Raw genomic sequence first — 22,537 nt, forward strand, 5'->3', positions numbered from 1 at the left:
ACGGGAGCGCCGGGTGCGCTCGGTCTGGAGCGGCACCTGGAGCGGCACCTACACACTTTTATACCAGTGCTGGAAGTTCCGTGTGAGCGTGCACAGCATCCTCGTAACATAGTCGGTACTACATACACATGCTTGTGTATGTAATACATACAACCCCCACGTCATTCATTTATTAATACCGATTCTCTCCTCTCTCAAAGGCGTAAATACATAGAAGTGCATATATGTATTTATACACAATTTACAGCCTTATATATACACCTACCTGTAGGTCTATACACCCTATACATACACCTATATATACTGTATACACAGTAGATGTGTGTATATATATATTTGTATATATGTGTGGGGGGATGTGTGCATATATATATATATATATTTAGGTGTGTCTATATACATATATATGTGTCCCAGAGAGAGGTCTATGTTATACGGCTATACAGGGGGTACATACACTCACACACACATATGTACCCTGTACACGCACCTCTCCGGGTGTGGGTAGGTGTATTTACGTGTATACACGCACTCACGGCCCGCTCCGGCAGCGGCCGCACAGACCGGAGCCCCCCCGAGCCGCCCGCCGCCCCCTCACGGACCCGCGGCGGGCGCGGGGGCGGAGCTCCGGGCGGGAGCCGATCAGAGCCGCGCGAGGCACGAGCAGGGGGCGGGGCTGTCCGCGGGGGCGGTGGGCGCGGTCAGCGCGGGGCGGGGCTGCAGCTGCCAGGGCGGCGGCGGCGGCGTCAGGCGCCCCAAAGAAAAATGGCGGCGTGTTTACATTCCGCCCCGGCTCGGCCAATGGGCGGGCGCCCTGCCCGCGTGCCCGGCCGGCGGCGCGCTCAGCTGAGGCGGCGCCCAAGATGGCGGCGGCGCGGGGAGGAGGTGCTGGGGCGGTGCTGTAGAGCCCAGCGCCGCCGGGGCCGCGCCCTGCCCTGCCAGGGAGCGCGGCATCGCCTCCGTGTGTATCACCCCGTCCCGGGTCACCCCCTCGTCCTGGGAAGATGCATTCTTTTGGGAACGAAGAAGCCGATTCTCTGGAGCGTCTCTTCGGGTTTTTCTGTGAGTGCGTACGGCGTGGGCACTGGGAGCTTGCACAGGCCTGCGTGCCCCAGCTGAGCCAGTGGCACGGGGACGGCCCCGGGAAGGTGGAGGCAGTTCTTCAGGCTCTGGTAGCTTGTCCCTTGGGGGTAAGGTAAGTAAGGTACTGCTCTGGTTCAGCAGACTTGAGAGTGAAAGGGGGAGGAGCAATTAGTTTAGTGTTGGCTGTGGGTGAAAGGTAGAATCAGGGAAGTAGCACTGAGGTGTCTTGTGATGCTGTTGTCTGAACTTTGATGTCTTATCACTAACCAAGGACTTAGGCTGCCCATCCCACCGGGATAACGACTTGTGTTCCTTTGCGTAAGTGACATGGTGATTGATACAAGCGTAAAACTACCTGGAAGCATTTCAGAACGGATTTTAATAGATTTTACTGAAGGAGAAGGACCGTCTCTTGAAATTACATTTCTTTGGCACTGAGCTTCAGTTAATTTAGAAATGGAACCACCAAGATCAGCAGTGTAGTTACTTAAAGCGTTCTCTTGTTTCCAACTCTTGAAAAATATCCTAATTTCTAAAAATGTAATTCTAAAAAGTTCAAATTATGCTGTTGATTTCGTATTTCTCTCACACTGTGTTTTGGAATGTCATCGGTTTTACTTAATCCCAGTTACTTTTTATCTCTGCTTTTCAGCTAGGCATATGTGAAGGGTGACTTTCTAGCACTTCAGGGAACACTCGCATTCCCGCTGTCTAACCAGATGATCATACTTCTTCACATCAAAGTTTGTGTAACATTTTAGTAAAGGTTCTAAGAAACAGTTTACACTGACAGCAGCTGAAGGAAGGTGTGCACGTGGTTGGATGAATATTGCTAACAGCCATGTGAGACATAAGCATTTCCAATCTTTTGATCTTTGATAGCTGGGCTATCACATTTAAAGGCTTTAGTTAGGAGTGCTGAGATTTTCAAAGGACAGGAACTATATTGTGCTTTCTCCTTTTCCTAGTCCTTTGACAGTACTGCATATGTTCCTAACCGTGTGGGCTTTGGGATGTTGAAGTACTGGAGCATGTGAAACACTGATGGAAATTAGAAGGATTCTTTAATTAGTACATTGCTTCACTTTTAGTTTGGGCATAGAGCTGCATTTAGGCTGCTGTGACCTAAGACTTAGTTTCATTTTTTTGGGTAGAAATAGGCAGAACAGGAAATAGCACTGTTTGGCAAGTGGTCACATTTCAACGAAATCTGCTGAAGTGCTCAAAGAGACCTATACCCACAGAACTTTGGGCCAGAAATAGGTTTCTTTGTTTTGAGGAACTATGCCAGTAGTATTTGGCCAATCTGAAAGCAGTTATTTGCACAGCAGAAATCACTGAGTTGATGTGCAAGAACACCAATATTCTGGTTTCCCTGCATTCTTTTCCCTGGTCTTTGACTACTTACTTGTCTTTGTTTTTATCTTACTCGAAGAAATACAAAATCAATATTATCTCTGACGGTGTTTTCCTGGATCTTGGAGATGGAGAGGACCTTGCATAATCCACTGTATATGCTTCTTGCTTTTGTAGATGGGGACAGAATTCTAGCCCATGGAGAACTGCATGGCTTTGGCTTCTTGTGCTGGAAAAATGGCTTGCCAGAAGTCAGGTACAGAAACATCTGGTTGACTTCTAAATGCACTTTGTAGCTCTGATTTCTAACTGACTTCCAAGTGCAGAATGTCTCCATAGTTGCTTATTTAAATGTAGGCTTTCCCATGTTTCATGGAACTAAGTTCTCAAGCTATCTGGAGGCATGCACTACTTTTGCATTTAACAAATTTATCAAGAAAGAACTGTTAATCTTCACACTGAAGAGAAAAACTGGGGTTTTTTTTAAGATATTAGAAGTTAACATTGTAGCTTTGCACATTCACATAAATGAAAAGCATGAGTTTATCAACTTCTGCATTTGTCTAGCACCTCTCTTACATTACAGATGAAATAGCTCAGGCATCAGACAATTTTTATAAGCTTTAGATGTTGAGGGATGTGCATACTTCTTTTTAAAATTCATTTCTCCTTGTCACTACTTAGACTTTCATTTTTTCTTTACATTCTGAGGAATTGATGGGTTTGTGATTTTTGACAAGGTGACATTTGTCTCTGTTTCCAAATGTAGGAATAAATAAAATCAACTGGTGTGAGAGCAGAACCTGAATGGAATAGCCTTTAATTGAGAATTAGGTTACTTCAGAGAGATATTTCAGTCTGCCTCAAAATGTTAATGAAATAGCTATGATTAAGTTTCCATGCTAATGTAAATAAAAGTTTTATTGACTAATGTATTTCCCATTCTTATATGGTTTCAGAAAACTGTTCCAGTTGCTCTTCAGAGAGAAACTGAATTTTTATTATTCTTGGAAGAACTACAGAAAGATGTCTCTGAGGAAGTCCTGAAGGTGAGCTACTTCTGCGCCGTATTTCTTCTTTTTTTTATGCAGTATGCCCAGCTTCATCAGATCGAAGTTAATGCTTCCTGCTAACTGCTTGAGATGTTAATGTGTTATTAATCTTCCAGGCAACTGAGAGAGAGTGTAATTCAGATCCCTTTGTGAAGTTAATCCAGTGTGCCTGCAAGTGATTTCTCTGGCTAGAGTAGAGGCTGCAGGCAGACAAGGAACAGGTTTTTCTACGTGCTGTTTCTTACACGTCAGTCCTGACTGCAACTGCTTGCCGCAGTCTTCAGTCCATAAACACCTGTAATAATCGTAAACCTACAACCTGCTGTGAGCCAAAATAAACTATAGTCAGTAAGCACATTTTAAAAATTAGTTTATTTTCTTTTTCTTTCTTTAGGGATCTTAATTTTCATCTCCTATGCACCCCTTTTCCCCCTTCCTGGAAGCTTTGGGATGCTCTACTATTACTGCTGACATTGCCTAGTAATTGGTATGATGCATGTTCTGAGGTCCAGGATCCATTTTCCCTTATGAATTAAAAAATGCAGGCTGATTTATTTGAGAAGTATGTGGAAATGTGCAAAGGTGGATTAATATCAAAAGCAAGAATAGAGCAGAAAATTAGGAAAGTTACTAACTGTAGGACTGTCCTAATTTGGCGTTTGTTACAACAGATTTGGATCTGATGTGGTGTGTGAAATGTCATAAGATGTTGCTTCTGGTCCTATAGATTTTAACTCTTTCAAGATACTCTTTTTTGGTTTGCCTTTTTTTAAAGAGGAAAATGAAAACTTATTATATTCAGAGGGTATTTCAGCTTGGGAAAAGTTGTTCAATATTTCACTAAGGATACAGAATTAGCAATTACAGGATGAAAACAAGCAAGGCAAACTTGAATGTTGATTAAAATAAATCTGCTTGAAGTCTGTTAATGAATAATGAAGTCTGTGCATGTTACCATCTCACCTCCAAGGTTATGAAGGGTTCCACCATTGTCCACACTGTCCACCAGTGTTGTGCAGAAACACGAGATTCAGCAACTTCTTATCTTTGTCACAATTACTGTCAGAGGCATGTGGTCGGTAGAGTTACATTTCAATCCAGCAAATAATAAAAAAAAGGGTATTGTGGACTTGCTTTCCATTCTCATTCTTTGTGCACACCAACCACCTCTCCCCTACGTAATCTCTGAGGTGTCTCTTTGAGCCAAAGGCAGCACTCACATAATTCCAGAAGTGCCAAAAATGCTGCTTGAGTGATATTCAACTGGCTTGTCCCTCACCTTCCCAACTCTTATTGTGTGAGCTAATTGGGATTTTTTGTTTGTTTGTTTTACCCTTTCCCGTTCTGAAATTTTAGGTTTTCTGCTGATAGGTAGAAAACTTATTGTTGCTTAAGAAAAGTCTGTGAGATGGCTTCTGAATCTGTTCACCAGTTTTAATCGAATTTGAAAAATTGATAAGGATGATGTAGTTGGTAAATGGATGGTACAAATCTGGAAAAGTAGGATGAAAAAAACCCACCACTAATCATTATGCTCTTAGCGACCTACAAAGATCCAGTTATATTAGTACATTGCTTGGAGGTGGAATATGGCAGTGCTTCAGCCATCCCATAGGGACTGCTATGGTTCCTTGCTTGTACATCGTCCTTATAGTGTACTTGTGTATTACAGGATTCTTTATATTTTGTTACATATTCAGGCATATCCACTCTTCTAGGAGGGATATTGGACAAGGTGGACCATTATTAATAGGTTTCTTAGGTAGTATGGTGTTTGCAAATTGATTTATCTGCTCACTTTCAAGTTTCTTCTATTTTTTTAAATAATTCATTTCATGTATTCATGTAGTCAAAAAGGCTTACTCTTTTATTATTTTCCTGCCAGGAACTGTTTGAAGCATTTGAGTGCACGCAAAACAAGCACATCACAGACAGCAAAAGAAGAGATGACTGTTCTCACAAATTCAGTTTGGATGTTGTTTCAGCTCTCCGGAAGCTTCTGCTGCGGGCTCCCCAGAGGGCAAAAGGCCTGCTGGAGTTCTTCCAGGGGGAACAAGGAATACCAAGCTCCTCACTCCAGCAATATCGCTCTCTACAAAACATCTTTGTAGAATTTCTTTGTGACTCCTTAAAATCTCTGCGGAGGCTTCAGGGCAGTTCTGAGATTTCAGCGGAACTAGATCAAAGAGAACTAGTAGATACAATTTATGCTGCTCTCAGTATAGTGACTTTTGAGGTGGAGCATCAAGCAGATGAAATAAAACACTTATTCAGGGAGCTCTTGGATGTATGCTGGGCTGAGGGGAGCCCATTAAGGGAAGAGAAGCTACTAAACTGTATGCTGAGGAAACAGAGCCGTGGCTTGTTAAGCCTCTATAGCAATGTTCTCACAGAAAGAACAAGAGAAAAGTTTTTGTTGTCAAAATCAATACAAAAAGGTTTGTTTCACATTTTGCTTTGTACTAATCTCCTGTTTAACAAACCGTTAAGGCATTAAATAGATGAGTAGTCAAGAAGTCAGGCAATGTTCTTGCTAAGGTGCCTTAACAAACCATCGACTCTTTAGAAAGGTGATGCTAAAATGATCCTTAAAGCAAGGAACTGGCATAGGAACACTGGTTCTCTCCCTTACATTTCTGCAGTCTATGCCATGTTTTGTGATCACTTCCTTTACCACCCCTTGTTGTGCTCTATTTTAATGTGCTCAGCATTTCTCTTGATGAAAATCTTTCTTGTAACTAGAGGTTTGACACTCCCTATGTATACAGTATTTATTTGTTCACCTCCAGTTCAGGGTCGTCTATGTTGGAATATGTTCTGTTTCTGGCCAGTAACAATCACCTCAGTAATCCCAAAATATTCAAACCCCTTAATACAGGAAAAGAAAACTTCTGAAAGTGGACAGAGCTGTGGAGTGGGCTGATATCCCAGCAGGACAGAAGATGCACTGTGATTACCTGCTCACTTGCCAGAGCCCAGCTGTTGGTTTTGTACCAACCATGACTTCACAGCCTCTGTCTAGCTCGCTATGACTGGTACCTTTAGTTGTAACTTGATGATCCTGGTGGATCCCTTTCCAGCTCAGCATATTCTGTGAATCTATGAGGATTTCAGATGAAGCTGAATGGCAAGTGATGCCCAAGTCCTTGTCAGTAAAGTGGCAAGGAAGGAAAAGCTAGAATCCTACCCTCTTTTGTTCACCTCTGTTCACTGAGGTGTAAGTCAGTGGAATTTTTATTGTCTCTTCTCCCTTCACTCAGGGATTGCTGAAGGGAAGTTCAGGCTGGTGTGGCAGACTCTAGAAATTCTGATAATAACTATAGTTAGTGCTTCCTCGTGGGGGAAGAGAAGTGGAGATCCACATACCTTCACTCTCACTGGGAATAGTTTGTGTCTCACTTTGCACAGATCTGAGAAGTTCCAGTACTGGACAAGCCTTTGCTAAGGCCCTGCAAAGTAGCACAGTGTCTTGAGCACAAGCAAGAATTCTTGCAACTCATAGATAAGGTGTTCGTGGCTAAAGCAAGTCAGGCAGTGTGACCTGAACTGATGCAAACAGCCTGTGTGCTGAGCAGGCTTTTGCTATGTTAATGATTGTCGATACAGTTTTCTGGTTTTCTATCTGACCTCTATCAAATTTCTCTGCTTGGCCCTCCTGTTACCAAGTAACAATATCCAATAGCTGGTAATATGTAACAGCTGGTTAGTGCTTGAGGAAATGTTGAGTGTTTCTCAGTTTAAATTAGTAACAATTGTGCTTCTCTCGAAGATACCCCTCTCTACTGGAAGGTAACCTTGTTGTGATGTTTTTAGGATCATCTGAGCAGCTGGATACAGAGCGAACTGTGATGAGTTTGTTCTCAGATCCCAAAGAAGCTCCTAATTGGAAGACAGCCTATTTCTACTGCTTGAGCAGCAGCAAGCACTTTCTGGAACAGATTCTGGTACAGCCATAAAATCATTAACAGGGAAACCCAATGGAGGCTAAAGTCAGTCCCTGTATTGAACATATCTCAGTGGTGCACAGAAGCATTTTGTATTCAAATAGTGTTTGCCAGGGGTGATGACTAATAGGAACAAGGAGGTAACGGTGATAACTCCCCTACTTGCAGCTGTGCGATGAACATAAAACAGCTAGTGAGATTTTTGGAAAAGCTCATCTGCACGCAGACTGAAGATTAAATCTTCAGGGTTTAAGAAGTCTCATTTTCTGCTTGTAATTTTGTTGGATACACCATTTACCTCATGACCTTGAACTTGTTGCTTTCTGATGCTGATAGATTTGGGGCAGTGAGACTAGTTTGCATGGTAAAATTTGTGGTGAAAATAGTCTGTTATGAATTAATTGATTTTTATATATTCACATAGAAGAAATAGAATACAGGCAGGTGGTCACTGTTAAAGTGTGAGGTTTTAAGGTTGAACATATTTCAACTTTTATGTAATGTGCTTGTAGAAGTCTTTTACATGATGCCCTTGGCAGAGACGTAATCAAGAGAGGGAATGCAAAGATAATGTAGAGTGGAATGTGAGTTTGCTAGGTAGTAAGCATTTGAAATGATGTTTTTTCCTTAAGACAACTTTACTGATGGGTATCCTGATAGCTTGGACAGTGTAAATTTCGGGACATTCCAGATGCAGAATTTCACTCTTTTAGTGAAGCTAATATTGAAATGGCTACTTGCTTACATAGTCGGCCAGGCATTATGGGTCTCCACATTTTGGGAAAATTAGTACTTCTTCCTTTTATTTTCTAGGTGACTGCATTAGCTTTACTAAAAAGAGAAGACTACTCAGGCCTGAAGAACTTGTTGAGGAGAGAATTCAACCCCCTGAGCCGCCTCTTGGTGTTGTTAGGATGGACTCATTGTCAAAGCTTGGAATCAGCAAAAGCATTGCTATGGACTCTACACAAAACTCAGGTAAATCAGCAGAAAGCAAGTGGCAGTATCCCAGTCTGAGTCCAGATAATGCAATTTGTTTGCAAAAACACGTAAAACCAGGGAGTTTTCAGTGAGAATGTCAATCTTCCTTAAAATGGAATTTAAAAAGCTAAGATATTACAGTTGCCTTTCTTCTTGTTCCTTGGCCGTGGAGTATGACTGCAAAGGAGAGTCTGAAAGTTTCTCTCACATAAATTCATAAACAGCTTCTGCTGTTAACATGAGAAAAAAGACAGCAATGGTTGTTGATTAGTTTTGAAGAGAGCTGGAACATCTTTCTTTGATGTAATTTCCTCCAGTGAGTCATCCCTGGATAGTGACTTATTCAGGCCTGAGTTCAACAATGAGGTAGCTTGGAAACTCCCCATACTCATTCGCAAAGTGAAATGATAAATGACAAGAGCTGTGAGCAAAAGATCCACCTTGTTTGGGGGGCAGTCTTCATCTGTGCAAAAGAGACAGGGTTCCAGCTCTGAAGGTGTAGTTGCACTTTAGATGATGCCTGCTGGCTGGCTGAGATGTCAGAGATGGGGAGATGAGCAGCCTTGTACTGCTGGCTCACAGTGCAGACCTAAGCCAATATTGCCTTAAGGGAGTTACTATCTCTCGGTAATACACCCAAAGTCTATTCAGTAGCTTCTGCAAAGTTACTCTTAGATTTGATTTTAGCAGGCAGTCATCTGTAGTAGAAAAACACATGGAAAAGGAGAATAACCATCTGCTACCCAGTATGTCATCTTTCTAGTGCATGATTAGTTCTAGAGATTAGTTTTAGACTGTTACTAAGAAGCATTATTTTGCATTTTATAAGCTAATCTTGAAAAGGGATGTAGCCACCTTTCCATGGTCTGTAGATGTGTCAAGGGGAGGCTGACTGACTTTTATGTTCTTTCCGAATAGCCCTCCTTTGCTGGGTTTGTAATAAATCTGGCAATTTTCTGTATTTGAAATTTATTATCTAGGTAAAGAAGTCTTGCAAACATGCATATGTGACACAGGCTTGCTTCTGCTGTCTGGCTGGGAGATTTGTTGTAAAGAGATTCTTTTATTTGTCTTTCCATTTAGGATCTGTGCAATGATTCAGTATTGAAAGATTTTTGTGATGGGCTCTGGGCTCATGTGGAAGTTCTTGAATGGTGTATGCAGCAAAACAGGTAAAATGATCAGAAGGACTTTTTCCAAACTATGTTGCCAACTCTACCTGTTAAGTCAGTTTATGTATGCAAATAGAGAAGGTATTATTTTCTTGGCTAATCATCTAATAGTGACTGTATAAACAAGCTCTTAAAATTTCTCATGGGCTGCAGTTACACTCTTTGTTTTTCTTTTTAGTTGCAGTAGTTTGGTTCAATCAGAATTAGAGAGGGAGTTAAATCTTTAAATGTAGTTGAGACTTAAATCTGTGTCACCTCTTTGTTGTCTCCTGCAGTATTACTGTCCCAAGGAAGGTTCTGTTGCAACACTTGCACAATCTGGATTGCCACACTGTGGTGTACTCTCTGCATCATCTCACCAATCTTCTGGCACTGAATGAAGATGATGTTATTGAGCTTCTTCAGAAAGTTCCTGCTAGAGACCAACAGATGCAGGGTAAATGCATAGGGTTGTAAGAACACTAAAAACTCACAATCCATTGAGTGTGTATGTTCAGTACTTCTGCCAGGATTTGTTCTTTTGACCTGCTTCTGTAATTGTGGAAGATAAGTTACCAGCTGTTTTGTGGAAGAAATCTAGAGAGCATGTGGAAATTATTTTGAAATCCTTTTGGGGCGTAAATTGTCTTTCAAGAAGGAGTTGTGAGATCTCTTTGATCTCACAAGGACAGATTTCTGAAATAGCTTTTTCAAGATGGTAACAAGATTTTGCACATGCTCATGATATGCACTTCTCATTGTAACTTTTGTACTGTGTAATACCTTTAGTTTGAAAAGAAAGTGTATGGTTTGTATTTCGGTGCACTTTAATTTAAAATCAAAGAACAAAACCAGATGAAATTGACAATATCTTGTACTACAACATCTTTGTTTTTGAAAGATATAAAAAGTGAAGGCTTTTTATTCTAATATAAATTTAAATTTAATGTTTAAGTTAGTAATGCTTACCTACAACCTATGTTTACATCACTCCTGCCTCACTTCTTTCATCTTCACATGTTCCAGTTGGGTGCCTAAAATACCTGCAACTACCAAACACATTGGATCACTTAAAAGTGAATCTCCTTGGACACTCTTTTGATTGTAGCCTATCTCCAGGTTCAGCTGCTGCTATTTTAAAGCTGTTTTCTGATAGGACTTCTTAATAATGATAGAGAAGCTCTGTTTTCCTGCATGTACTAGAACCTAAGAAGCTGCAATTTTTTGTGTCTTATTTCTTTTACATTTGTGAATTTGGACGTGTGTAATTTCAACCTGAGTTGTATGGAGAGCTCTCAGTGATGGATGTCACACAGATTTTTCCAGATTGCCTAGTGGGAAGTAGGTTTCTCTCCTTCCATTATCATACTGTTGTAATGTTGGTTTCTGTTCCTACTTTCTCAGGTTTTGGTGTTAAAATTATCATAACACTTGTCTTGAATAATCTTGAAAGATGTAGTAATTGGGACTCTATATAGATCCTTATTTTCAGTGCCCTGCTTTCTGAAATTGTTTTGTTGTTGCTAGTGTTGTGGGATTTTTTAATCAGTTCTTACATTTTAATTATTTTCTGCTTAAATTCTGTCAAAGCCTTTCAAAAACAGGAAGAGGCAGTCCCATCATATCTTCTGGGAGCTGCATGACTGTAGCAAAAGAACTCTAGCTGTGGTTTCTCTTCTTTTTTTTTACATGGCACATTAATTTATGGAACTAATTAATGGAAGACAAGTCCTCCTTCTCTTTTCAATCCAGCAATTATTGCAAAATTCAGATGATTCTGTAAGCACATCTTAATAGAATCTTCTTTAAAATAATCTATTTTGAACCTTAAAGGGAAGAGAGGAGTCATAAACTTTTTTTTTGTCAGACATGGTAGTGTTAACAGGCCTTTTCCTCCAATCACTGCACATGCTTCCCTCTCTTCCTCTTCTTTTTAGTGCACATCTGTCAGCTGCAGTAGTGAAACCAGAGTAGTGGTACTGATAGACAGTCGAGTTCAGGCTTTGCGTAACACTGGTTTTGATCAGTCATGGCGAGCAGCAATTTCCTCATGAGTTACAATATTCAAGAAGTTGTTAGTATTTCTGGCATAGGAAAAACAGTGCCAGTAGTTAAAGGATTGTTCTTCCATGTTGGTACAAGGAAAAGGATTGGTTTAGATACAAATACTGACACAGACACACTGCATCCAAGTCTTTCCACGTGTGAGGTAGAAGTGTATTAAACTTACTTTTGATTACCAGTATTTGTCTTATAGTATCTCTAGGTAACTATTTCTCTTTTCCAGAGGATTGTATTTATCAAGTCGCTGGCTTTATCTGCCTGAAGTCCTCTTAAGACAGTGGTATTGAGAGCTATTTGGGTGTTTACGTATTAGTGTAGAGCTGCTGGGCAACAGTAGAATTTCCATAGCCATTTACATAGAATTTCCATAGTGGGTTCTGCAAAGGATTCATACTTGGATGTCTCCTCAGTTCTGTCTGCTGTCTACATTGTATTTTCCATCATTGTCGCTGTTTAGAATTGCAGTGATAGGGAATAACTGTTGCCAACTGTTTATGCCCTCAGTCCTGTTGCCTTGGCTGCTCTGTAGTTTTCAGAAGAGTTCAGACTGGTGCTTTTCCTTGCGGTCATACTCAAACTTTGTGGAGAACAGCACTGAAACACTTTCTAGGTTAGATAATTCTGTTCAGTCCCAGAATTTGGATGTGGACATTGTCAGTACATTGTGCTTTGTACCAGTGCTTTGTTTAAAAAAAGCAACTTGGCTAATGCTTTCCCTGCATGACAGCAGGTAGAGGGACAATCTATCACTTGAATAAGAATACAGGACAGTGGATTCCAAGCACTAATTTAACACTCTGTGTGGTTGTCGGGAGTTTTTTGTTTCTTTCTTTGTTGTTTCTTTGTTCTTTTAACCTTTTTGCAGTAGTTGGATAATTCATCTAAACTCAACATAACAGAATATATGACACTATATTGTGTTCCTGGGTGAAGGAGATGATGATGTGATTTTTACAATTTGCAGCTCTGCTGTTCTGTTGTACTAAGAAGGGATCATATCTCTGGCATGTGATGCCTTTCCTCAAAAAAAACCCAAAGGGGAGGAGAAGTGGATGCAGTACTTCTCTAGTTTGGCTTTATTATAAATGTATGAAGGAAACTGTGGGACTGTACTTCTTCTTTAATTAGTTGCAGATTATATTTGATCTATTGTGTCAGCCACTATGAATCATCCGTGATATCTATTTATTAGTACAAATCTGAAGAGGTGGTGGTACCCTGTTCTTACTGCAGTCATAGCCTGTCTACGCTGTTTCCCTACTTATCTGCTGTGTACTAGAACACAACATTCCAAGATGCTGAAATGAAACAGGATTTGCCCCTCTGCAGTATAGTTAACCACATACTGCTAATGACAGTCATTATGAGTGATTTTTGTCATTCTACACTGTAGCCAGGTCCTGTTACACAAGTTCACAGAAAATTTCCTTTTTAGAAGAGGATCCAGACCTGGCATTTCTGTGCCCATCTGTTGTGGGTTGAGTTGTTTGGGCTTTTTTTCCCAAAGTAACAGTGAGATAGATCAAAGCTGAGACAAAAATGACGCTGAGGAAGAAAGACTGGATAAATATTGCTGTGCAGGAACTGCAGGAGAAAATTAACTTGTTTTCTTGTCTACCTCCTACCCCATCACTGCCCTGGTTTCCCTCCACAGCAGCCACACTCCCTAACACCCTGAGTCAGCAGCGCAATCTGGCACTCTTCCGAGCGTTCTGTGCCATGAAGTATGCAATCTATGCTCTCTGTGTGAATTCACACAGGCATGCCAAGTGCAAGGATTGTGTACACAGCCTTCTTGGTGATATCCCTGAGGATACAGCTTTTGGAGAACCAGCAGGTGATTGGCCTCCTTTCTCAGGTTCAGTAATGTGTGCTTCTCCATCCAGTTTCTGGGCTCTGAATTATCACTTAGTATTGGGATAATGTTGCACCTTGTATACATATGGTGTTTTATTCAGTGGGCTATGGATGCTTTGCAAGCAAGTCTAATTGTATTTCTTTGAGATGTTGTTATCTTTAACGAATAAGCTACCAGCCTTGTTTTAAAACATTTAAGGTAATTATACAAAAAATGTAGTGCAAAAAGGAGGTGATACTAGATATAGGATGGTAGTGACAGGGATAATTTTGTAAGAGCTTACGATTTCCCAGAGCTGAAACTGATTTAATGGCTAGAATGGGTATAATCTGAATTTGCACATCATTGAACAAAGTGATAATTGGCATTACTCAGAGGGAGGAGGCACACTACCTTTCTAAATGTAAATTGTTGGACATATATTTACTTGGTGTTTGGAGGAATGATTGGGCCTGAGCCACTGGGCTAGTTCCCTCTTCTGTGATTTTCTTAAAAGGCACAAGTTGGAGCAAGGAATTCCTGAAAAATGCAGTAATTTATTTTTGTTTTTAATTGTACAGATTGCTCTTCAGTATTTCCTCAGTACATTGTGAAGTGTCAGCAGTTCTTAAGGAGTGTTCCTATTCCTCTGCGCCTGGAGGTTTTGGAGAATATTTTCTCCTTGCTTTTTGTTTCCTATAGTGACCTCTATACTGAGACTCCTCTACCTGAGGACTATGCAGAGGATGAAGACCTTGACAAAAAGAGTGCTCCTCTGAGTGTAGAAGGCAGTGCCAGTCGGCAGCCGTGTGCCTCACAAAGTCCATGGCACGTAACAGAGGCTGAAAAAAAATCAGAGAAGCATCTGTTGGCTGCACAGACAGCTCACACAGATACCCGAGATCTTTGTGACTCCATGGTAGATGGCAAAAGCTGTGAAACCTGTAAGCCAAGCTACCTGGATCTGAAACACTTCACCAGTGGTGTTACTGGATTTTTAGTGGATGACGTGGCCATGGAGGCCTTCCTCACATTGCTTCTCAACCACTTGGAAGAAATTCAGAGTTCTCTCCCATGGGACTCCAGTAATGTGCTTCGAGAAGAGCTGGAGCTTGTTGAGTGTTTGAATCTTTCTGCAAGCAGAGATGCCTTTGGAGGTCGCGTGTTGCAGTTTTCCAAATACCTTTCTGAAGCTCACTGGCGATACAAGGTGGTGATGAGTAACAGAAATGCAGGTAGGCTTTGTATTTGGCGCTTTCTGATATGTTACAGCTGTCCAGACAGTGCTCTCAAGGCTAAATTCCCTGAGCATCTTAATGAGGGAGCACATTTTGGCAGATACTGGGAGAGTGGCCTACTTAGAGATCACCTGGTTCTTGCATCGTTTTCCAATAGAAGTGATCCCTATTCTAATCAGAAAGTTTGGGTTTTTTTTCTCTTTTCCATCCCCTCTGGATGCACTGCTTCTGTTTGCCTTTGTCCCGCCAGTGTCACAAGTCACACTGCAGTGGTATGAAGGGACATGGTGATGTTGGATCCAGTGCAAGCCGAATAGTCTCAGCTCATTCATGGACAGTGTTGATTTAGCCTAGTCTGGAAACATGTTAGGAACATGTATCAGAGGTTGTGTTACTCTGGATGATTGTTGAAGTAGCTAGAACAACGCACTCAGGAACCTGTTTCCCACCCTTCTCCATAGCCCATAACTTGTTAGCCCTGCTGCTGTGAGATTTTGTCTTGTATCACATGTTGTTTATTGTGTATCTCAGATCATGTAAGCTCCATGTCCCAAGAAAGACTGGGCAGTCTGGACCTTAAATACTGCAAGTTTGCAAACTTGTGTTCAACTGTTTCTCAAGTCTCCCCCTATAAAGCTGTTTGGTAATGTTTTTGTTTAAATACTTCACAGAACATCAGTTCACAGCCTCCAGGAGATATTGCTCTTCAATCAGGTGCTCCAGCTTTAAGAAACGGAGTAGATATCGGAGGTACAAGACAGGTGGGTTGAAAAAGTGACTTGGAGAAGACATTTTTGAAAAGTGCATCATTTTGCTGAGCTCATGCTGAATGCAATTAGATTTCATGGCCTAGGAGTAGAGAAGTAGATTTATTTCCTTCAATTTTCTAAGTAATTTGAAGTATCTTAGTCCGGTTCCACTTGGACTGAGATGGTTTCCTAAAGCTCACCTGCACAAAGAACTTCTTCCATATATAGTCTGATTTGGGGCAGGGGAGAGCTTCAACTACAGTACTAATTTTTCCCTTTCTCCACTATGTCCTATGACTGTTTGGTATATTTTCATACCTATTACAATATTATCTAGCATGTGAATTAACAGGAACTTGTGGCATAAATTGGCAGCCTTAGGAGACAGTTGTGTTCCTCACCTTTTTTCTATTTAGCCTTTGAAAGGCATGTCTGGTTTTGGAGTGGCATGTTCCAAAATAAGAAGCTTCAAAATATCTGACATGAGTCACTGATGGGCCACCCCAACATAGTCTCTAGCCTAGCATTTTCTTCAAATCAGCAGTTTTTGCTTTTATCATAGATGTCAGTGGTGGCTCATTTATGAGATATTCTTGAAGATCCCTTGAAGGTTGCCTAATCTGTTATTTGCAATAAGTTTTAATTACCTTGTCTAATAAAAGTGCATTTAATGTGCTGGTTTTGGTTTGTTTCCATTTTAGATGGGAAAGAGGGAACTTCCAGTCCATCATTGGAAAGTACAAGTAGCGAGCTAAGCACCAGTACCTCAGGTATTAAGCCACAAAAGTAGTATTTCTTTGTATTTTCAATGTACATGATGAAGAATTTGCTTGACTAGTTAATGTGAATTACTGCTGTGTGCAGGGCACTTCTCAGAGTTCCCATTTTTGGATGATTCTTTTCTAGTCAGAATAGTACATGTGTCTTCTGGAATAAGAGACTTGGATTTTTCTTGGTAATTTGGCTTGCAGGAAACAGTATGCAATGTAGTGACCTGCAAACGATCAAAAAAGTTAATGAACTGATATTCATGTAAGATCAGGCGTGCTTAGGCGTGCTGGACTGATTTAATAGGTCAGATGCTTCAGACTTCTCCCTTTATCCGTATTGAACCAGTGCCTCGCACTGTATGCATGTTATGTAGCTGCTGAACAGTGTTACACGGGGCTGAGATCCAAACAGCAAGTTCTGACCAAACAGTGAAATGTTATGAGAATTTATAACAGGATGTTTATGTTGACCTCTTTAACCTAAAACTTGCTTGCAACTCTGCTCCTATATTTTTGTGTTGTATATGTGAAATGCTGTTATCTGATAGGTGGCTGATATTTGGTGAAATGTGTTTTCCCTGATAGTATACTGATTAATTCTGTCTTGCAGAGGGAAGTACCAGTAGTGTGTCTGGCTTGAGTGATTTGGAAAGCAGGGCAAGACCACATCAGCAGAACTCCCTCATTCCTATGATGCTTTCCCCACCAGAATCACTGTTAGTTTCTTGTGTGTTGAGAGGAAACTTTGTGGAAGCCCACCAGGTAAATGAGATGCATATATTTCGATTTTTGAATGAAATTCCTGCTTCTGCATTTAGCAAACATAGGGCTTCCAAGTGAAAGAATTACTTCAGAAGTAGAAGCAAGTGAAAGGAGCAAAGATATTCCAAACCAACATCCCACAGATGCAGGGTTTCTTCTGCCTTGTTGTATAAAAATGCTTTCTCTAAACCTGGGTTCTCAAAGTATGCAAATGTTTGATGAGAGCTAGTCAAGCATAGTGTTTCAACTGACTGAAGAACACAGAGAGCTCACGAGGTCTCATGAGGAAGCAGCATCTGAACTGCTTTATTTAATCAGTTTTTCAAAACCATGACACTCTGCCACTTGTAACCCTGGTAGAAACATGCAGAGGTGTTCCTTACCCAAAGCAGACCCAAAGCAGTGATTACATTCATTTGAAGGATGTATGTTTTGAGACTAAATTTGTGGTATTGAAAACAGGCAGTGATGCCTTAGGTTTTAACTTTCATATTTTCCATATCCTGTACTGCCTAGTGTGCAGCTCTGAAGTTTCTTGTAGCCTGTTAACTTCTGCTCTCTTATGCTAGGTAGACATAACAAAGCCTCTCCAGGCCTGCTCTGCAAGGACACTCAGACCGTCCTAGGCCCAAAAAGTATAAACCAAAAGCCTCTAAAGGGGGCGGGGGGGGCAGAGCAAGTTTGGGCAAATGGCATCATTAACTGAAGCTTTAATTGCAGAATTAACACTGATATGCAAATGAACCAAACCTATAAAAGGTTTGGTGACCTGGGGTCCATCTTGGCATTAGCCTCTGGCTCCCCAGGGTGTACCTTTGAAGGCTCTTCAAATAAATACCTACCTTTATTCCCTTATTGTTGCCTAGTCTCTTTTCTTAGGTGGCTGCTTCAGGCATCAGCAGAAAGCCTTGAAAATTGACAGTCTTCATGTTTGTAGTTCTTTGCTCCCTCACAGCTGTGCATACCTTTCTCTGTGTGGCTTTTGAGCTGATGCTCTGAAAAAAAAGTCTTGAGGTGCATCAATAATTGGATCTTCTGTAAAAAGCTGTGACCTGGCTGAGTGTCAGATAGCCCTGCTGGAGCAGTTCATGTCACTTAAACATTGCATTAACATCAGGTTACTGCTCAGGCCATTAATTCTGCTTGATTCCAGGCATGCCACTTCATCGTTTTCCTACTTACAGGGCCAAAGAAGCATTTCGTTTTGCATTGTTGCCTTGACTTTCAGTATGACCAATGATAAAACATTCAAGCTTGGTTTGTGTTCTGTTGTTGGTTTGGTAATAGGAACTTTCATAGCTCTGCTTAGCTACTCTGTGTTTACATTTCGAGAAGGTATTCCTTGCTGAATAAGAATTTATTTGAAATAGTTTACTTTGGAGGGCACACTTGATAGATACCTCTCATTACATAGTGTATTTAAACTGTGAAGAGTCATTCCGAAAGGTGTGGGTTATGAAAATCAATTCAGCCCTAGCCCTACAGCAAATAATAGATAAGCTTTATGATAACAGTTGAAAAACATCTCTGAGGGCCTTTTTCTCTTCAGGCACTTAAAACTCTCTAGGAGGAAACCCCTGGTTTTCATGTTGTGTCTGTGGGGACATTTTTCAGTTAAAGTATCTGTTTTATTTTATTCCTTCATCTCCTCTAAAGCCGCCCCCCAAGCTCTTTGACCTTTGAAAACTTCCTTTGACAGGCTCTGTAATTACATCTGTTGTTATTTTTGAAAGGTGGCTTTGATGTTTAATCTGGACACTTCCCCTTGCTATGGTGAATTGGTTTTCATGGAGCGTTACCAACAGGCAGTACGAGAAATGGCGAGAGTGGAGCACAATATTGAGAATCAAGCATCAGATGGCACTGGAGGCATCAGGAAATCTGGCAGTGGCCGTTCAACACTGCAAGCTATTGGGAATGCAGCAGCTGCTGGTAAGGACTGGGCTTTTTGAGATCTCACAAAGGGTTAGGGAGAAATGAAAAATACGAGAAAGCAGCTTGAATACTGTAAAAATGAGTGCAGTGTTTGTTCAGAAGGGTAAGTGGTGATTCTTTGAGTTAGAAAGAGACTACGAATGCTGAAATTTGCTGTCGATGCCCAGTTAGTTGCATCCATTCTACAGTAATTGGTCCATGAAGCCGGCCACCTACAGAATTATTTTCTATAAGGATTAAATAGTAGTTACCCATTGCAGGATCGGATCTAATTATGCTGTTAACCAGTGATTGTGTGTTTTTGATGGCATGTGTAGGTATGGTATTTTATTCCATCTCGGATGTTACTGATAAATTGCTTGCAACTTCTGGAAGTCTTGCCCCTACTTGTCAAGAAAACTTCTGGATCAGGAACATTCAGCTGGAGCATACTGATCCTCTGCGAGAAGTCCTTGAGGACCTCAGTCCTTCAGCGATGGCAGCATTTGATCTAGCTTGTACTCAGTGCCGTCTTTGGAAGACGTGCAAACAGCTTCTGGAGACAGCAGAAAGAAGACTCTACAACAGCCTTGAAACTTGGGGTAGACTTTTCGTTTTTATGTTTATCAGCATGGGCCTGGGAACAGAAAATGCCTCTCTATGCTGTGTTGTTTGTGCTAACACCCAAGTCTTAATTAAATCTCATTTCGTACTTTCATGTTAATGTCTCTTTTTTCCACTTCTAACTTTGGTTTTTGTCTTAATTAAATCTCATTTCGTACTTTCATGTTAGTGTCTCTTTTTTCCACTTCTAACTTTGATTTTTGTCTCCATTTGCACAATTACTGTTCCAGGCCACCGACCTGACTTTGTTTTACTGCACTCTGAAGGTGTAAAGGGTTTTCCAGCAGTTCTCCAGCAAATAAGTAAAATTCTCAACTATTCCTGCACATCACAAGGTCAATCCAGACCAGGTAGTATGCTTTGCTGGTTAAGGCTTTCTGTTGAAATGTGCTTAAATCAAATTCTTGTCTTCTGTTGCAATGTAAATTTGAACTTTCCATTTTTTAGCTTAGTATTTATAACAAAAAAGGTGATGGGGAAGTGACCTGAGCTCAATTCTGAATAATCTGAAATGCTCTGTTTTTCTGTATTATAGTATAGTTTTGGTTTTGTGGGCCGCCTTCTGTGCAAAAATCCTTGTCTTTGTTATAGTTGCTGTTTCTTTCTCCCTCTTTGTAGAGGTGTCAGATGAGAAAATAGGGAGTCCTTTTCGATGCAGTATTGTAGACCTTTTGCAAACTTGCTACCCTGCCTTGACTGAAGAAAGTATTACCAATGAAATTGTTTTATCACAAAACCTGGATCATATCCTAAAAGCATTGACATGTGTTGAACGTTCTGTGGGTGAGTTATTTTTATGAACATGAGGATTGATTGATATATGGATCTAAATTTTTGCTTTGGCCTTTCCAGACAGCAGTAAATCCAGTAGTAATGCTCTTTGACTTATGCACAAATATATATTTTAAAAATCATAAATGTAAAGGGTAAAATTTATCTGTAATTCTTATATTTGTTTTCAGAGCTAAAATTCAGAACTTGTCAGAGGTGTTATTATTTGTCCTATTTCTATTCAGTCCTAGCAAGGAATTCTTTTAGGTTTATTTTAACATGGCACCTTATAGATAATTAGGTGTATTCGTGTATTCTTACTCTTGCTTTTTTTTTTTTTTTTTTTTTTTTAGTAAAAGAATGGACATAAACTTAAAAAACCTTTGTAATATCATAATGCCTTCCAATTTTCATAGGACTGTCATAAAACATCTTTTCCACAGTTGCTTTTTCTTACAGCTCTCTTAATTACACAGCACTGGTATTTCTCTTCTTCTATTCACCAAATTTCTAAATGTTTTTTTGGTGTTCTTAAAATATTTAATGAGCAAAAATTTAGGAGAGCTCTAAGAGCTAAATGTTATAGAGCTCAAGGACTGGTCAACACCTGTGTTTTAGAATAAATGTTAATGACGCAGAACTAGAAATATTTTAGGTTTGCCTTAATATAGTTCTAACTTGTCAGAGCCATGGTTACCGATTTAGATGAACTATAGTTTTATTCTGCTGTGAAATTTTCCCTTGCTTTCAATTAAATTATAATGCTTATAGTGAAAATTTCTCTTGCTTTCAGTTAAATTATAATGCCTATACTGAGATATATAATTGTGGAGAGGAAATTAAGCTAAAGCATTTCTCTCTTTCTCCCCCACCCCTCTGCCTCCTTTCTTCTTGACATTTAATCCTTGAATCTTGGGTGCATGTCTGTTCTCTTAAACCAGACTCTAAAGGGAGTCTGCTTGGCACCTTGGTGGAGCAGGGCTCTCTCAAACCGATGGAGCTGGAGAAGCACCTGGTTTGGAATCAAACACAGCGCCTGCTGAGAACTCTTGACCAGCATACCCAAACCATGCCAGAGAACAACATGCAGACAAACTTTGTGAAGGCCTTCCTTGACTACATCACTACACTGGCTGCTGTGGTGTTACGAAGCCTGAATGCAGAGCTGGGTAAGGGGTTTCTGCTGGAAAGTCTGAGCCTAGGTGAAGATATTCAGACTGTGTAGTGTGGCTTAATTCTGGAAAGTAATTGTGCAAAAATGGTTCCTTGCCAAATGTACCTCCTACCTGTGCATAGTCAGGTCTTTTGATTTCAACTGATTATTACTTCTTTTTTTTCTTTTATTTCATAACACTTAGGCCACCCACAGCTAACATAAAAATAGTTTATGTCAGTGGGAAAATTTGAACTGACCCAGAAATGCTAACTGACCCAGACTCTGCACTCCACTTGGACAAAACAAACAAACGTTGATGTCCAGAAATTCTTAGCACTACCCCCTGTAAGGCAAGATTGATTTTTCCATCCAGTGGATCAGCATACTGTATAATTTACAGCTCCCTTAGAGGCAGCAAGCACCCTGCTGCTCCACAGGGATAAGAAGAGTGTGTAGAAGGCCATGCAGGGGTAACCAGGCAGAATTTTTTTATAGAATCAGCAGATGATGGTGGTCCATGAAAAGGAATGTACCGTCAGCACATAAAGCTGACAGAAGAGCAGAACAATTCACTGTGCTAGGAGTAAGAAATTATTATCTGTGTTTTAAAGTTGACACTATTTGAGCTGCACTAATGTAAAATACCACAGTACTGATTTCAGGGAATACCTTCCCAAGAGGATGAGAAAAAAGGGCAAAGATCTGTTTACAGACATGCTGGTTCAGCTCAGGTCGCTGCCATGCCAACTGTAACTTCTGTAAGGACATGATTTAGTCCTCACTGACTAACTGCCAAAGCCAAAAATTGCACAAAAATATTTAAGGGCAGGATGAGTTTGGGGGAAATGCTAGATGAAAGGAAAAGGTAAACTTAGGAGAATGTGTCCAAAGTTACTTGACATAACTCAGTAGTGGATACAAATGCTTTTCAGCAGTAGTGGGCAGGGTTTCACTCCTTTTGTAAAAGTACGTGTACACCTGTGAATTCCCTCTGCCCTTGCTAACTGACTTTGATAGAGCATGGACTCACTAATTTACATCCAGAGACTCATCAGAAACTAATTCTGCACGTTTCCTACTTCTCA

The 22,537-nt window shown here is 40.6% G+C and overlaps 1 protein-coding gene across 8 annotated transcripts in view; it reads left to right on the forward strand.

The window, feature by feature from the left end:
- Window positions 1–863: 863 nt before the first annotated feature.
- Window positions 864–22,537, forward strand: part of ZFYVE26 (zinc finger FYVE-type containing 26) — a 49,338-nt gene continuing 27,664 nt past the window's right edge. For 7 of the 8 annotated variants that reach the window (XM_048306892.1, XM_048306895.1, XM_048306894.1 and 4 more), the window contains exons 1-18: window positions 864–1,195; window positions 2,617–2,695; window positions 3,399–3,488; window positions 5,377–5,929; window positions 7,305–7,435; window positions 8,249–8,413; window positions 9,500–9,588; window positions 9,864–10,024; window positions 13,286–13,489; window positions 14,050–14,703; window positions 15,378–15,467; window positions 16,157–16,225; window positions 16,836–16,987; window positions 18,721–18,919; window positions 19,240–19,503; window positions 19,756–19,875; window positions 20,144–20,308; window positions 21,238–21,465. In XM_048306892.1, the coding sequence (XP_048162849.1) occupies window positions 1,005–1,195; window positions 2,617–2,695; window positions 3,399–3,488; window positions 5,377–5,929; window positions 7,305–7,435; window positions 8,249–8,413; window positions 9,500–9,588; window positions 9,864–10,024; window positions 13,286–13,489; window positions 14,050–14,703; window positions 15,378–15,467; window positions 16,157–16,225; window positions 16,836–16,987; window positions 18,721–18,919; window positions 19,240–19,503; window positions 19,756–19,875; window positions 20,144–20,308; window positions 21,238–21,465 (3,604 nt within the window). In that variant the 5' untranslated portion in view covers window positions 864–1,004. The remainder of the gene's footprint in view (window positions 1,196–2,616; window positions 2,696–3,398; window positions 3,489–5,376; window positions 5,930–7,304; window positions 7,436–8,248; window positions 8,414–9,499; window positions 9,589–9,863; window positions 10,025–13,285; window positions 13,490–14,049; window positions 14,704–15,377; window positions 15,468–16,156; window positions 16,226–16,835; window positions 16,988–18,720; window positions 18,920–19,239; window positions 19,504–19,755; window positions 19,876–20,143; window positions 20,309–21,237; window positions 21,466–22,537) is intronic. The other variant, XM_048306893.1, reaches the window with a different exon arrangement.

Source organism: Corvus hawaiiensis, chromosome 6, assembly GCF_020740725.1.
Source record: "Corvus hawaiiensis isolate bCorHaw1 chromosome 6, bCorHaw1.pri.cur, whole genome shotgun sequence".
NCBI classification, from domain to species: domain Eukaryota; kingdom Metazoa; phylum Chordata; class Aves; order Passeriformes; family Corvidae; genus Corvus; species Corvus hawaiiensis.